We start from the raw sequence: 17,758 nt of genomic DNA, 5'->3' as shown, positions 1-17,758 counted from the left end.
CAAATCCATTACCTTATATTTTTCAGGTCTTTCCTCCCAACCCAACTCTCTTTTGGCAGTAAGACATGTAACACTTGGTATGATTTTACTGCCAATGGAGGGCACTTTGGGCCCAGGATGTGCAGACGACACAATTGGAGCTCTGCTACTTCCATTTTTTAATGTATTTGTAAAATGAACTGGTATACATTTAAAACTATTGTAAAGTGGTAAGTTAGTATAAAACATTAATTTTAGTTTTAAATCACTTGTGTGTTTGTGTTTGTGAAACAAAAATTATTTTAAAAAGACTTTATTACAAGGTTATATTTTATTAATCTCTTTTTCTATTTTAGGGTGTTCCGTGCTAAGGATGTGAAAAGGCAAACTTCACTGGGCTATGGTCTTCTATATATCACCAATGTGAAAAGTTTTGGCTGATGCCAGTCATTAGTTGAATGGAAAGAGAAGTGCACAAGTATTTGCATGGGTAGTGGTAACCATGAAATTCATAAATATGAAGTTAAAATAATAAGACTGACTTAGTACATAGTATGAATGGAAATGCCCATAGTTACATAACTGGATTTTTATATGACTTATGAAAAGTTAGTGTTGTAACAAATGTGAAGATGAGCACAAATAATACTGTATTGCATTTTAGGAAAATAGATGCAAGTGGAAAATTAACTGCAGAGAATTTATCAAGTTTTCTTCAGATATTGTAACTTCAACTTAAACAGTTACAATGCAGTATGCCAATGTTTAGAAAATATCTATTTTAATAAAGTATAAATAATTAATTACGTACTAAGGTGTTAAGGTAATACGTACATACTTGTGATGGCCAACTTTTCACATCACCACATGCTGTCCAATTACTACAATTTTTTTTGTGGTCTGATTTTAGCCTGTCATTTGTGAATGAATCCTTCATGATAGCTCCATGAGAATTTAGAAATATGACTCTGTGAGGTCAGACTACTTTATGAAACCAAGAAAGTGACCAGTGGTGTTTGTTCATATCCTGAGGTATGACATATACGTAGTAATTTGAAGCAGTTAAATATTACAGGTAATTTTGTTAAAATGGAGTTCTACATTTTTTGGTGCAGACTCTCAATAAAGTAAATCTTCTGCAATTCAGGTCAGTGACGAAGAAAGTAATTCACGATAGGCCTGTTAGTATTCACCTGATTTATTTTCTGAGAATAACAAACAAATTTTATAAGACAGAAATGGCAGTTGCGAAGGCAAAAGCCTCACAGGAACCTGTGGGGTCCAAAGTACAAGTTAAAGATTTGTTGGCTCACATGGATCCAATGATTTACCTAGCAGGCACAGCTGACAACACCTCAGAGATGTTAGCCTACGTTGCTGATATGGATCCTGCTTTTCATAAGCTCGAAATAGTCAAAGGCCTAAGAAAGGAATTAAGAAGCAAACTTGGGAGAGTTATAGAAGAGAGGGCTGTTGATTACTTGGAACAACATAAAGGGAAGATGCGGGCAGATAATCCTGTAGATGTTCTAGTAGAGAAAATTGGAGAGGAGGAGATTTATAAAAACTTTATAAATGATATTGAAGAAAGTGTTAGAACAACTGTACAGGGTATATCTGAACATTTTGATGATGAAATTGTAACTGGTATGTTTTCACATGAGGAAGATGAACTTGCTTACAATGCCAGCCCCAATGGTTCTAATGAATCTTCTCTGAATTCATCGCTAAACCAGTCTGGATTACTCTTTTTACATCCTGCTCAATACAACAGTATTGCTCAGGGGCTACTGACAAAAAAAGATTCCCATGCTTGGAATGAAAGTTTGAATATTTTGGTTTCAGTAACCCTGGGGAACCAGTCATGCAAGAGTGCTGGCCTGATCTGAAGAAAGGCCTTCGTGACTGTCTTCTTGAGGTATCTCATGAAGTGTTTGGCTAAAGGCCTGAAAGTGCACTGTAAGTTATTAACATCGCAGGTGCAGAATGCTGTTAAAGAAGCATACCTGAATCTTCTTGAAGCTGTAGCTGGTTTTTATATGTCAAAAAAACATCTATCAAAGATACCTTTGAAAGGAGAGGCAGTTAACTTGAAACCATGTGAAAACATCATAAGAATCCTGAAAATCATCGTCGATTTTCAAGAGGAACTACCACTTCTGTGGATCAGGTATCCAGAAAGATATGTAGATGACATGGTTGATTCAACATTCAATCTTTTGTCTTTGTACCTAGGTAAGAAAGACAGCACATCAATGAATGTTCTTGATATGCTTTCCATAGTAGACAGCAACATATTTTGGTTCAGGAGGTGGGTTCATGGACAGTGGGGTAGGAATAAAACTTTCTCAGCGATGAAGAGTAATTCAGTAATCTTGCTTTATTTAGTCTCATATTGTATTCAGTATTTGGAAAAATGTCCAGAAACCATTGATGGTGTAAAGTCTGTGTCTCTGAGTTCTAGTATGGTGAGCTATTTAAGGTTTATACAAAATTTCAAGTTAATCATGGCAATTATAAGTTATTCTGATGGTAGAAAACTCTTCCCTGTCAATGTTCCTTCAAGGGATGAGTTGGTAACAGTTCAGAAAATCCTTCAGATATTTATCAAAGCGTCATGTAACAGTAAGATGGCAAAGGAAATTACAATTGAGATCAGTAACCAGCTTCAAAAATACTGTTCAAGAGACGAAGTAAGGTGCTGGATTCTCTGTGATGCTGGTGCAGTTGAGACCCTTTTAAATGAAGTCACTTCTTTAGAAGACATATCAGACAAGAAAGACAGCAAAGGAGAGGAGGGAATCAAAATTTCATCAATGCTCCTAAAAACAGTCCTAAGTATTTTTCAGTCCATTTTGTCTACGCAAGTGGGACAAAGGTATATATTGCTGGGGAGAAAACGGAAAGCCAGCTCAAAGTCAGGTCTTTTAACGGTTACCAAACGCCAAGCATGTGAAGTTATGGACTTAATTCATTTTGTCTTGAAGAGTGAAACAGCAAATGTACATTTAAAGAAAAAAGCTGTAAGTGTTTGTTGTTCTTTACTGTCATCCCCTATTGGGATACATATGTGCCTAGAACACCCACTTATTGAAAATGTCATTGGTCATCTCCAGAAGAATGGATCAAAACTGCCCAAAAGACTGCTACAGGGAGAAGATCTTTTGAAAATGGAGGAAGTGTTACGTCTTGGTGACTCGCAGTCTTTCCCTCTTCTTATTGCAATTTTGTCAACTTACAAAGGAATTTCTCTTCTTGAAAGTGAAGGCATTCTCTCGCTAGTGTTGAAGCAAGTCTTACCCCATATGGCCAAGAATGGGAAGATAAATCAGAAGATACTTTCATGTGTTTGCACTTCATCTGAAGGTAAGCATTATGCTCACTGTTGTGGTCTGAATAGATTCTTATACAAAGAAATATAATAGAGAGGAAATTACAATGGGAAGATTATGCACCAAAAATATCAGGGGAAAGAATTAAAACAATGGCTGTAAAACATTTATTAAGGAACACTATTGGTTCATACAGGTGGAAAGCAGACATTCTCATAGATTAAATGAACTTCAACTATAGTTAAGCTGTCCAGATGGTGTTCAATGTTATTGATTAGGATTAATTAGTGGTAGTGGGACTCCCACTTGTGGTTGTTGCAAAAACATCATGAAGGTTCTAGATCATTTTTTCATTTTATCATTTACACAACATTAATTGAATGTGCATGTTGAGTCTTTTGGTTTGATTTTTGTTCATACGCGAACAAACCTTCGGTCTTAACAGTAGAATAATTTCTAGTGCCTAGCTGGATCTGGCTAGAATGCAGATGAAAGCAAAGACTCTTGTGAGATCTGGCAATACGTGCGTATGTCAGGTGAAGAATAGCCAAGGACCACGCACCTACGCCTCAGCGTCAGTCTTTTCTTAACCGCCTGGGTGAGAGGTCATAACATTGACCTCTCTTGGCCTTTACTACTTGGTTCATTGCCCGTTTCGATTGTGTTTAGTGTGTGTGTGTGTGTGTGTGCTGTTATTATGGCTTCTGCTCCTTCTCGGCCTCATCATCGTGTGTGCCCCCGAACTCCAGGTTCTCCGTGTTCTAGTTTTTTGCCTTCGGCTGCGACCCCCCCAACATCACTTACATATGTTTATACATTAACGAAGCCTTGAACAGATGCCGTGCGTGGCCTAAGAGCAGTGGAAGTTGTTTTATAGCAAGGTGGATCATCATAGGATTTCTTCCTTCTTCCCGATGTTTCGTCTCCTGATACAATCACACCCGCTAGTAGTGTGGTGCCCTCCTTTTCTTCCATCGATTTGTCATTGGAAGTTTCGGGAGGCCCTCAGGCTGATTTTTGTATGTTGCCCTACCTTCTTTAGGGAGTTATTTTGATTCAAGAGGGAGGAGGTTTTTTTTTCATCATGTCTTCTTTATATTTACAGCCTGAGGCGTCCAAGATGGCGGTGCTTTGGAAGACCATGGGGCTATGGGGTTCTCCGTCCTTGGAGGGTTTGTTGATGATGTCACTCTCAGTCACCTCCACTGTGCTGCCTCGCTCATCTGTGTCGTCATTGTTCGTTGCCATGAAGTCATATCTGCCATCCAGTTTGCTGCATCTCCCTTCCATGTCGTTGGAGCCTTCCCTTGCTGATGTCTGTGGCTTTATGCCAGGCAGTTCTTGAGAGATTGGACTTTGTTTTAGAAGTTGAGTTGGCTGCCATGTTGGCTGGGAGGACTAGAAGCAAGCATGTTGCATGGCCCCCCCCGTTCTCCTGTGAAGAGGTTGTGTAGAAGCCAGTGCTGTCTTCCTCTCCTTCTCCCCCATCTCCGCTGTGTCGGCGTATCAAGCGTTGGAAGGCTAAGGCTAAGGCCCTTTCTTCGCCTGTGAGTGAGGAACAACACGCCCGTATTCCTGAGAGTGTTGGTGTTTTGGAGAGTGTTATTGTATCTTCTCATGTGCAATCTGCAGTGGCTATTTTTGCTGTCTGCATCGAGTCACAAGCTTGTTGCAACCTCCCCCGCCCATGCACATGTTGCAGGCGCTCCCGCTTCTTCTTCTCCAGGGCCTATCCGTTTCCGTAAGGATCTCAAGGCCCCTGTCAAGAGGTCGAAGGTTGTGAGCGCGGAGTTGGTGCAGCAGGAGTCTTTGCCTGCCCCTCTCCCTGGTTCTACCAGGAGTTTGACTCCGAGGGATTCTCATTCTCTCTCGAGTGTTTGAGATTCCTCCCCAGCTCACGTTAGTTCGTCTGCCACACCGTGCCCATTTGGGGCCATGTTAAGAAGTCATTTGTTGGTGGAGCGTAGTGGTTCCTGGTATTGTGGTTGGTTTGTCCCAGGAGTTGGCGCTTGGGTCAAGCCCACACAGGTTAGTTGGTATTTTGGGCTGTTTGGCTGTTGGTTCTTCTGTTATTTTGAATGAGGAAGGAGTTTTAGATGGACTGCACACCCTTCTCGTCGTTGGTCTCTGTTGCCGAAGCAGGAGGAAGGAGACATGCAAGAGTTTTGTCTTCCTTTTTCAGAAGTCGTCAATCTCTTTCGTGGTTTCAGCAATTTGGAGAGTAGGACTCAGGCTCGGTCATCTTACACTCCTTTCTGCTTGGAAACCTTGCTGGGAGCTACGTAGGATCCCAAGCCTTCGTTTCAACTTCCCTCATCGGGGCACGTCCAGTTGGTCTTGCATAAGGTTAACGCCCCTATTTCAGATCGGGACGGTTTGGTTTGCACTTGGGCTCTCCCAAGCTGCTACCCCCACCTCTCACGAGGCATAAGAAGTACTATGCTACGAACTCTGCCTTTTTTGATGACGTGTCACCTTAACCCGGACGTCATTCGTCTGAAGCCGGGATGGACTTTGGAGCAGGTGAAGTCGGTGGCTCCATCGTTGTCTCCACAAGATGCCTCAGCGTTGGAATCTATGGCAGCCTCCATGTTGCAGACAGTTTCATGGCTCTGGTCTATGGTCATTGCCAAGATAGCTTCTGACAGGTCCCGAGAAGGGTTGGTGACTGCGTCCTCTCTTGCCAGTTTGTTGCAGTCTGGAGGCAAGACGTTTTCGTATATGGCTTACCTCAATGTTAATTTATGGGCTAACCTTCTCCTGATTAGAAGAGACATGGCTTTATCCAGGATGGAAAGATCAGTTGACCCTGAAACCTTGCTGGCGTCGAGAAATGGGATCTGCTGGAGTCTCAGTTTTTGTTCCCTTGGACCGAATTGGAGGATACGATAGACCGGCACCGGGCCAGCACCAAGAACTTGGTGCACCAGACTGTGTCTAAGTTGGAGTCTCGTCCTCTGAGGCATCCGGCTCCTCCTCCTTCCCCTGCCCAGCAGCAGTCAAGAAGATCGTCGCCTGGAGGTAAAGAGGGCCGTCAGTAGGTTGCCGCCTCTCCTGTGCCATGCGTAGGGAGTTGCTTGGCGGGCCATTGGGCCAAGTGGCTGAGTTGTGGGGCGTGAAGTTGGTGGTAGATGTCCTTCTGGTAGGGTACCTACTGCCATTTGGCTTCCCTCCTTCTCTCTCAAACAAGCCACAGCTCAAAGGACATATCCTCCAGATTCTCTGAAGTTCTTCGCTCTTCGGGAGAAATGCAGAAGATGCTGGACAAGGATGCGATAAAGGAAGTGGTGCGTCCGTTTCCTGGATTTTAGTCACATCTTGATGCCCAAGGAGTCGGGAGGTTGGAGACCTGTGATCGATTTATCCACCTTGAATCACTTCATCATGAGACAGTTCAAGATGGAGACCCGTGTTCAGGGTTGGTAGCTGTGAGGGAAGGTGACTTCATGCTATCGATGACTTGAGGGACGCATACTTCCAGATCCCTAGTCATCCGGTGTTCAGGGAGTTCCTTCGCTTCTCTCTCAGGGCCAAGGTCTTCGAGTCCAAAGTCCTGTGCTTCAGGCTGACCACAGCCCCTCAAGTGTTCACAAGGGCCTTCGCTCTCATATCAAGTTGGGCCCATGCTCAGGAAATCCATTTGCTGAGGTACCTCGATGATTGGTTGGTCTTGGCAGGTTCCAGGGAAAAGCTGCTGCAGTACAGAGATTGTCTGCTTCGGTTTTGTCTGGAACTGGCATTGTGGTTAACCATGAAGAGTCAAACCTTGTACCCAGTCAAGTATTCTCTACCTGGGCATAGTCATCGATACGGCAGTTGCAAGAGTTGTCCCGTCGGATCAGAGATTAGAGAAGTTACAAGTGGTGGAACGCGACTTCCTCTCGGAACCACATCAGTCAGCTCTGCGGAACCACATCAGTCAGCTCTGCAGAAACCAACATCAGTCAGCTCATCAGTGGCAGGTTCTAGGAGTTTTGTCTCCTCTGGAGAAGCTAGTTCTCATGGGCATCTTCATCTTGTCTCTACAATGGAGACTGGGGGATTTCTGGTCTCCGGTGGGGCCTCACACTGTTAAAGGTTCCTCTGTCTCTGGAAGTAAGAGAAGACCTTCGTTGGTGGTTGGACAACCGGAATCTTTTGAAGGGTGTCCTGCGCTCTCTACCACTGGACTTCCTTCTGTTTTCAGATGCCTCCCTCACAGGTTGGGGGCCTCATTTAGGTGGCCTCATTGTCTCAGGCGTTTGAGTTTGGAGGACAAACAGCAGCATATCAGCGTCTGGCAGTTGAAGACAGCCTTCCTGGGTCTGAAGGAGTTTTGGGAGAAAATTGAGTCATTCTGTTGTTCTCATGTCGGACAGCACCACGGTGGTCTCCTATGTGAACAAGCAGGGAGGCCTGGTTTCTTGTCAACTTCACGCCTTGACCGATGAGGTTCACCAGTGGGCGGTCAGCTATTCAGTATAGCTCTCAGCCAGGTATATCCCAGGCAAACGGAATGTGGTCGTAGACAAACTCAGTCGTTGGGATCAGATCCTAGGCACAGAGTGGTCCCTTCAAGTAGTAGCAGACAAGCTCTTCCTGGTTTTGGGGAGACCCATGCTGGATCTTTTTGTGACTCAATTCAACAGGAAACTGGAGATATTCTGTTCAGTGGTTCCAGATCCTTTGGCGTTAACGGAGAATGCGTTACAACATCCCTGGAACAACCTGGAGGTGTATGCCTTCCCTCCATTTTGTTCGATCTGTCAGGTTCTGAACAGACTGATGAGTTCGTAGGGTCTCGGAATGACTTTGGCAGCCCCTCTGTGGCCACAGACGGAATGGTTTCCAGATCTGCTGTAGTCGTCGGAGGTTCCGAGGGAAATTACCCCTTGGTGGCATCTGTGTCAGCCACATACGGATAGGTTCCACCAGTCAGTAGAATCCCTGTCTCTTCACGGTTGAAGGCTACCAAGTGTCTCCTCCGAGAGAGGGGCTTTTCTCAGAGAACAGTAGGGCATATATCCAGCAGTCTCAGAAGGCCAACCTCTATCGTTTACCAAGGCTATGGGCGATCTACTGTGATTGGTGTCATAAAAGGTTTTTTTTTTCTCTATTTGCAACCTCTATTCAGTGAATAGCAGACTTTTTAACCTTCCTCAGAGATGATAAACATTTGTCTGTTTCTGCCATTAGTGGCTGCGGGGCAGTCCTGAGTTAGTGTTATGCCTTAGAGGTATCGACATCTCCTCGTCCTGGAACTTTCCTTGCTAGTTAAGGGGTTTAAGCAGTCAATTCTAGGGAGCTCTTGGTTCTCAAGAGCTTCACTAAGGGTCCATATAAGCTTTTGTGTCGCTCATCAGACAGGAGCTTGACGCTCAAGACAGTTTTCCTCCTGGCCTTGGGATCTTCGAAGAGGGTAGGAGAGCTCCATGGTCTGAGCTATGATGTGAAGCACATCAGGGGTTGGGGGTCAATGTCCTTGGAATTTGTCCTGGAATTTGTGGCCAAGACCCAAAATCCCTCTGTGCATGATGATAGGTTCACTTCATTTTTCATTCCATCACTGAATGACTTTGTAGGTGGTGATGCTCAAGAGCTTTTGTTGTGTCCCGTTCGGGCCCTTCGATGCTATCTTAAAGGGCACAGCACCTTAGACCTAGCTGCTGCAGACTTTTTGTTATCACAGGACATACAAAGAAAGAGGTGTCCAAGAATACTATCTCTTTTTGAATACGGGAAGCCATCAGATAGGCATACTTGACTCTTGATGATTCCGCCACTATGTCTGTGCAGGCTAGAGCACATGGCGTTAGTGGTATTGGTCCCTCTCTGGCTTTCAAAAAGAACTTGGCTGTACATACAGTGTTGAGCGCTGGTACTTGGTTATGCCAGTCCACTTTCACCTCTTTCTATCTTTAGGATGTGTAACTCATAGTTGCCTTTAACAGGGCACTTTTGTATCTTACCTAAGATGATTGTGTGGATGAGAGAATGTGGGAGTTGGCTGGTCTCCTTCTTTCTCTTGTACCTTTCTTTCTTCCTTCGGGTGGGTTAAGGAATAGACACGTCATTCGCTAGACTAGTCTGATACAGTGAGTAAAGTAGTCATACTGATAGTGTTGTCACTTGGTATATAAATATCAAACCCTCTATTCAGTAGCACATGCTCCACTCCTTGCCAAGGAGGAGTTCGGAGCAATAACAAACCCTGGTGTGTTGGTTTGTTATTGGACAGTCAAAGTTTCTCTTTGTTTCCCTGTACAATGATTCTCCCATACTATATCATTGTATGTCACTCAGGGTCTGAGTGGTTAGATATCAATTGTTCATACGCAAGCAAACCCTCGGTCTTAACAATAGGATAATTTCTAGCGCCTAGCTGGATCCAGTTAAAAAGCAGATGAAAGCAAGGAATCTTGTGATATCTGGCAACGCATGCATAGATTGGGTGAAGAGTGGTCAAACGCCGATCATCTACGCCAGTCTTTTCTTAACCGCCTGGGCGAGAGTTGTGTTTTTTCCTCTCCTGGCCTTTTCCCGGTTCATTGCCCTTTTCGTTTCCCTTAGTGTGTGTGTGTGTGTTTTTACCTGGTATTATGGCTTCTTCTGCTCCTTCTCGGCATCAGCATATGTGCCCTGGAGTTCCTGGGTTCCCATGTTCTTGTTTTATGGCTTCGTCAGAGACAGACCCTCACATTACATGCAGTAGGTGTCGTTCAATTTTTGTCGATTACGAAAGTCCAATTGTAGGAATGCGGGCATGGCCTAAGGTGCAGTGGAGGAAGTTTTATGGTAAGAGGGAACATCGGAGAGTCTCCACTCTTCCTACTTAGGAGGGCTTTGCTCCTATTCCCGATGTTTCGTCCTCCGCAGTAGTCAACCCCCATAGTAGTGTTGTCCCTGCATCTCCTTCCTTTTCTTCCGTTGATTCATCGATGGAAGTATCGGGAGGTCGCCAGGGTATTTTTTGTAATGTAGCCCCCTCTTCCTCAGGAGCTTTTTCGGTTCCCGTGAAGGGTGAGGTTTTTTCATCATTCTCTTCTCTTCCAGAGTCGGAGGCGTCCAAAATGGCGGCGATTTGGAAGACGCTTGAGCTAGGGGGTACCCCGTCCTTGGGGGGGTTGCTAGCGCATTTTGTGGAGGCTTGCACCCCTCTTCCCGGTCCAGCCAGGCCATCCCCCTCCTCCTGACCTCGTCGTCCCGCGGGTGGGAGCAGTCGGCCATCTTGTATTGCTCCACCGGTTGTCTGCCGTCGCTTTGTATCGGAGTGACGCTGCAGCGTCAGCCCCGTTGATGACGTTACGGGGTTCATCTTTGTGTATTCCTCCGCCAGTGGCGTCTCTTTCCCCCTCGCACAGAGGGGAAGCTGTGACGTCACCACCGCTTGTGACGTCGCTCTCATCGATGACGTATCTCCCAGTCGCCTCCTCCGATCCAGCCTCACTTAGCCGCAACGTCATCACTGCTGCCCAGTTCGCAACATCTCCCTTCCTTGTCTTCGGAGCCTTCTCTGGCACATCAGTCCGAGGTCATATGCCAGGCAGGTGTTCAGAGGCTGGACTCTGTATTGGATGTGAAGTTGGCTGCCATATTCGGTTTGGGGAGGAGGGATGGTAGGAAACGCGTTGCTTTGTCCCCGCCTTCCGAGAAGAGTGGGCATAAGAAGCTAGTGCTGGCTTCCTCTCCCTCTTCCCCCTCTACTCCTTGTCAGCGTATTAAGCGTTTATCTAGCTTGTCACAGGCTGCCCCTCTGTCTGCTAAGACATCCTGAGTTGGGAAAGACTGACGTGGTGGCGTAGGTGCGTGGTCCTTGATCATTCTTCACCCGACATAAACACACGTTGCCAGATCTCACAAGATTCCTTGCTTTCATCTGCATTTTAACGGGATCCAGCTAGGTGCTAGAAATTATCCTATTGTTAAGACCTCAGGTTTGTAGCTATGAAAAGTACAAATTGTCTTCAAAAATTTGTCATTTTTCTATAATGGTGCGAATGAGGAAGATTATGTACAGTAAACAAACCCTTTTTTCTCATGGCTTCATGCTCAGTATGTGTAGAACCTAGTGATTAAGGATAAAATATTCCAAGGATCACTATTCTTATATGTCACACAGTAGGTAACCTCATACATAATTTCTGGACTAAGCTCATGAATTGATAACTTCAGTTTTTGTGGCCCTGCATTTTCCAAGTTTGATTTCCAGTGCTTGTTCAAATGTACATACAGTGTTTTATTCACCATATGAAGTTATTTATTTTAGCCCTTTTTCACTTGTAGTGTTTGTGTAAGTGATTAGATGAAGGGAAAATTCTCATTAAGTATCTCATTCAAACTAGTACAGGTCTAGTATTGTTAGCTATCATCTGCCTCTAACCATCAGTGAGTATTAAGTACCTTGTTCAGTATGTATACTGAAAAAATGTAACTTTTTAGCATTGTTGCTTCATTGTACTGTATTGTTAGTTTAATGATTGGTTAATAGTTTTTGACCTGTGTAATTGAGTTGTCACAGGAAAAGAAATTTTCATTGTGTGGGGTAACTAATGAGTAGTTTAGTTATTGCTGGAGCACTTGGGAATGAATGCAAATGTGCTTAAATCAATTTGTTTCTGTATAAAGTGAGAGGCATACTGTAATTTACATCTCTGCTATATTTTTAGTATAATAATACTGTATATAGTTCCATTTACCTTTCCCTGTTTTTATGATCTGGGAATAGTGAGTACTAATGGTGTTTTTTTTTTTTTATTTTTTGTTGCTCCTCTTTATTTTTTTTTTTTTATAGATATGGTGTTCCTGTCCAAGTGTCAGTCCATATATCCAAGCTTCACTGCCTCCATTGTGATAGAAATTTTATATTCATAGCTTTTTGTTACTTAAAGTATATAGGTACTGTACATGCTTTTATGGAATGTCTAAAGTAAGTGTAGTAACAGTATTATTGAACTGTGAATGATGTATGCTTCACTTGTCCTCATTTCTATAGTATGTACCTCCATCATTTCTTGGCTACTGTGGGTGGTCAATTGCCCTTTTGATCAGCTGTCTCATTCATTGTTTTCGTGGATTTCCTTAGATTATTTTAAGTCAGGCAACACTGAAATTTTTAATGGGTAAAAGGAGTTTGGGAGACAGAATTCTAAATTTTTTCCCTTTGTTTTTTTTTACTGAATCATGGTCTTAAGGTTACTAAATTGACACCCCTTTTGAGTAAGTGTTAGTTTGGAATTATATGATTATTCAGCTTGTGGCATCTAAAAGCTTTTGTAAAATATAAGCATACATGCAAGCAAGCATTCAAGTTTTATAGTTTAAAAAGTAAGATTTTATTGTGTTGGTAGTTTGATATAATAATTTTTATCTGTTACAGGTAGTTCAGTCATAGGAGAGCTAGGAATTCTTCTTCCGTATTGGGAAATAATTTGTCTTGCTACAGCTGGAGAAGAACCAGGACATCAACCACAAAAAGAAGAAGACAAAGAGGAGGCTTTAATGGCAGCCTTAGCTCCCTTGCTGTCAGTCACAGGAACATACTATGGCTCAAAACTGCTCTTCAGTGAAGAAGGACTTTTATCCCATGTCTCTCATTATCTTTTTTCGTTAGACAAGACTCAAGAAGAATTGCACCGTTTGGCTCTGTATATTTTAGGGTCAGCAACCTCTTCCCTTGATTCTATGGTTGGTCTTCAAACATCAACTAATTATCAAGAGCATCTTTTAGCTCAGCAAAACCTCTCTTCTGTTGATGATGGGAACACAGTCATCATTGATGAGAAGTCAATTATTCGTAACCATATTTTGGTTAAATCGTACCTTTTAGGAGGAAGTGGTGAAAGAATACTTCCCCCACTATTTATTGACTCTAATTCATCTATTATGGTAAGGAAATAAGCTCACTTTTCTTGCATGTTCGTATTGCACACATGTAGCACAGTACTTTGGCCTTGTGATAAGTTGTCATTCTTTGTAAAATTACAAGTACAGTATGTATATGTATATCTTGAGACCTCAGATTTGGAATTGTTTATATTTTAATGGTGAAGCTTACCCTTTATCATTAGCTGTTGACCTGATGCACCAAATAGCTAATTATAGAGTGTAAGTACCTAAAAAATTGATTTTATTATAAAAATAATTATTTTTGAGGTGAAACTTACTTTCTATCACTAGCTTTATCTTTGGCTACTTGGTGCATCAAGTAAGTAGCAAATGATAGAGTATAAGTACGTAAGAAATTTATTTTATTATGAAAACTGATTTTGTCATCCTTATTATAAATTTGAAAAAAGTTTCCCAAAGAAGCAGTGCTTGGTTGCATTGCAACTTGTCTTCTCTTGTTCTTTTGCTTCAGTCTTTGTGTCTTTGCATATTTTTTGTTAACTATTTTGTATTCAAAGATGAGTTTTATTTTCTTTTTTGTTTAATGCAAGCTGATGTCAGTGTTCAAATAGTACGTATTATAGGGTACTAGTATAATATTGTGGGTATCCCTTTACGGACAGTCCCTGGTTATTTGGGGGGGGTGGTTCCATTCTCGGCAGGGTGGTGTTAAGCAAAAACCACCATTAACTGAAACTTGGTGATTTATGGCACTGAGTTTCAGTTAATGGCCCCGATAACTGATTAATGGCGTGTTAGATATGTTATGGTACCATAACTCTATTACCAATAACTGAAATTTGGCTGGTTATGATGCCATAAATTGCCGATTTTATGCCACTATACGAGCGCCATAAAACTGGATCACCATTAACTGAGTCTGCCGATAATCAGAGACTGCCTGTACTTTGGTTACCCTGTTAACATTAGCATTTACATGAAGATTTTTATGTAGGCAAATATACTTATAGTCGACCCCTGCTATTTTGTGGTTCATCATTTGCAGCTTCAGTTATTTGTGGATTTTTGTGTGGAATGTGTCTCCAAATATATATACAGTGGACCCCCTGTATTTGCGTTCTCCGGATTCGCAGACTCACACATTCTCAGATTTCTCTCGGGAACGTTTCCCTGCATTAGTCGCGGAAAATTCACACATTCGCGGTATTTTTCTATGAGAAATATCCACAAATTCTTGGTTTTTTTATCAATTTTTATCATAAAATGCACTTTTTGTGCTAAAACTATTAAAAAAACCAAGTATGAAAATTTGTAGTGGGTTTTTCTTGAGTTTTAACTTACAAAATAGGCTGTTTTTAGCGTTTTTATAGGGGTTCCAAACATTCGCGGGTTCTAACTATTCATGGGGGGCGTCTGGTATGCATCCGCCGCAAATATGGTGGGACCACTGTAGCGGAAAATTCACTACTTTGTGGATTTTAGCTATTCTGTGGGGAGGGATGGTTGTAGTACACATCCTCTGTGAATCCGGTGGGTCCACTGTATTTCTCTTCTTTCCTTATTTTTTTCTTTTGCATTTGTGAACTGGAGTTGACACGGCACTTTGATTACAGAAGTATATGTCTTGATAGCCTCCTTATAACTAAAACTAAAAATTGCAGAGAATGGATGCAGAGTTCAAGAAAATTTTAAAGACTGATTTCAGTGGTTTTTATATTGTTGTAACTTATAATTGTACATGGCACACATACTTCTGAATGATGTATGAACTACAAATCAATAATTCTTTTTTCTGGTTTTAGAATATTTTGGTTTTAAATCAAATTTTTAGTCTTACATTGACTCTTGTATTCTCTTTTGCAGCCACAGCTATTTAGTTCTTATCCTCCTCCAAGGAACTACATTCCTGAAAAGCCTATACGTTCTATGCACAAAAGGCAGAATAAGAAGTGTGGAGTTTTCTCAGTGATACACGCCATGGTCTTCATGATATTGGATGGTTAAATCACTGTCGCAAAGCTGTGCGGTCAGTTCTTGTCGCAGGGGAAGACCTCAAGGCAAGTAGGGTAGTGTGAAAACAGAATATGTATGTGTCTTTGAATGCTGAGTGATGTCTCTGAATGTCTGTGTAATGGCCAGTCTCATAAAATTTTTAGATAAATATTTTTCTTGATACTTGGTAGTATTTCATTTTATACAGGAAGTGGATATGAAAATTGATACTGATTAATTTAGTTTTGGAGTTTCCATGTTTTCTTTGGGATTTATTCACACATGTCACACATGCTTTGATAAAAAAGATTATGTAATTCGGTTATTCTCTCACACTATTTCAGAAAAGTGTTTAATCCTTAATTCCATGAATTCTCCATTTTCATTATCAATATATGAATAGTTTTTTCTCTTCAAAATATTTGTTGATAAACCCAGACTATTCCAGAAAATTTGAGATTTTACAAAATTTTCGGGTATCATAAATACTTACCATTTTCCAAGAAAAGTAAAGATGATATAAGAAATAATATAGAAAATTGAACGATTTACTTAGTAAAGCATGAATAGATCTATAATTGGTATGAAGTATCCATCACTTGAATAAATTCTTTGATAGGGAGGATGGGTCACTTAGATGCCAATCCTGGAGACATGGGATTTAATAATGTTTAATCTCCCTTAATTGTTTGTACACTGTTTTCATATTTTCCTTATCATTCATTAAGTTTGTGAAAAACACAACTCATAAAAATCTGCTATCTGCTGAACAGAAGCTCTAAGTGGAGAGAAACCCTATTGATGACACCAATCACAGTAGACTGCCCATTTCCCCTGGTGAACTGCTGATGAAGATTTCCTGAGATAGCCAGACATCTGTCCCGCAGCCTTTCAAGAAAAACCTCTTATTTGGAGGAGATACTTGATAGTCTCCAGCCGGGAAGAGACAGGGACTCTACTGACTTGTGAAACCTTTCCACATGAGGTTGGCAAAGGAGCTGTTGCCATGGGGGAATTTCTCTTGGAACTTTTGACATAAAGATTGGGAACCAATCCGCTTGAGGCCAAAGAGGTGCCACCAAGGTCATCCTGAGATTTCGAGAACTCATTAATCTGTTCAGAACTTGACGGATCAGGCAGAACAGAGGGAAGACATACCTTGAGTTTGTCCCAAGGATGCGGCAAGGCTCCTATATTAGAGCAAGGGGATCCGGGACCACTGAACAGTAAATCTCCAGCTTCCTGTTGAAGCGAGTGGCAAAGTGGTGTAGCATAGGCCTTCCCCAAATGTGAAAAAAGCCTGTCCGCCACGTCCTGATGCAGAGACCGCTCCGTGCCCAGGATTTGGTTCCGCCCACTCACCTTGTTGGCCACCACATTCCTCTTGCCTGAAATGTACTTGGCACCGAGCTCCATTGAGTTATCCATTGCCCACTGTTGCATCTTGACTGTCAATGAATGGATTTGATGAGACACCAGCTCCCCCCCTGTTTGTTCACATAGGCAACCACTGTGGGGGTGTCTGACATCAGCATGATGGAATGACTCTCTACACTCTCCTGGAACTCCCATAGACATTGGAAAGCTGCTTTCAACTCCAAAGGCGTGAAGCAGCTTGTCGTCCACACTCCAAACACCCAAGGCAAGGAGATCTTCCAGATGAACACCCCAGCTGTCGATAGAGGCATCCGAAAACAGGAGTAAGTCTGGAGAGGGTGAATGCAGAGGCACTCCTTCTGTGAGATTCTGGTTGACCAACCACCAATGAAGGTCTTTTCTCACCTGTTCTTACAGTGAAACTCTCTGCAGAGGGGAATCTCCTGCCAGGGACCAGAATTCCTTCAGGTGTAGAGAGCGAAAGTGAAGGCGACCATGAGGGACCAGCTTCTCCAGAGAAGATAAAATCTCCAGAGGGATTGCCACTGGTGAGTTGGATGTTCAGTCTGTGACAGGAATGAACATGCCACCAACCTGAACTCCAACCTCAGGTCTGACGGGAAAATCCTCAACCCTGCTGTATCTATATCCCTACCCAGATGGAGAGCCCTCTGGCTGGGAACCACATTGGGCCAATCCAGGTTTACTAATATACCTAGATCCTGACAAAACTGGAGAAGACAATCCCTGTCTTAAAGTAGTTTCTCCATGGAGCTTGCCAAGACCAGCCAGTCGTCAAGGTATCTCAACAGGGGAATCCCTTGAGCATGAGCCCACATCAAGACTAGGGCAAAGACCCTTGTGAACACTTGAGGGGCCAAAGTCAATCTGAAGCAAAGGACCTTGTACTGGAAGACTTGCTCTCCCAGGCTGAAGTGAAGGAACTTCCTGTATGAAAAGTGGACTGGGACCTGAAATTAAGCATCCTTCAAGTACATTGACAGTAAGGAGTCGTCGTCTCTTATTGCTGCCAAAACTGTCTGGGACGTCTCCATCCTGAATCTTGTCTTCCTTACAAAATGATTCAATGTGGAAAGATCTATCACTGGTCTCCAATTGCCTGTAGCCTTTGGAACCAGGAAAATCTGACTAAAACCCAGGTGAAGGACAATGCACTTCTTCCACCACATCCTTGTCCAGCATCTTCAACACTTCCTCCCGAAGAGCCAAGTACTTCTGAGAGCCACGAGCAT

The 17,758-nt window shown here is 42.6% G+C and overlaps 1 protein-coding gene across 1 annotated transcript in view; it reads left to right on the top strand.

Moving 5' to 3' along the window:
- The window catches only part of LOC135198456 (protein broad-minded-like), a 38,423-nt gene that overhangs the window by 5,055 nt on the left and 15,610 nt on the right, over positions 1–17,758 (top strand). Inside the window, 6 exon segments of the mRNA XM_064226018.1 lie at positions 336–1,824; positions 1,827–1,915; positions 1,917–3,345; positions 12,667–13,175; positions 15,000–15,080; positions 15,083–15,193. Coding sequence (XP_064082088.1) covers positions 1,218–1,824; positions 1,827–1,915; positions 1,917–3,345; positions 12,667–13,175; positions 15,000–15,080; positions 15,083–15,193 — 2,826 coding nt within the window. The 5' untranslated portion in view covers positions 336–1,217.

This window comes from Macrobrachium nipponense, chromosome 22 (assembly GCF_015104395.2).
Source record: "Macrobrachium nipponense isolate FS-2020 chromosome 22, ASM1510439v2, whole genome shotgun sequence".
NCBI classification, from domain to species: Eukaryota; Metazoa; Arthropoda; class Malacostraca; order Decapoda; family Palaemonidae; genus Macrobrachium; species Macrobrachium nipponense.
This window is presented reverse-complemented; position numbering and strand designations above follow the sequence as displayed.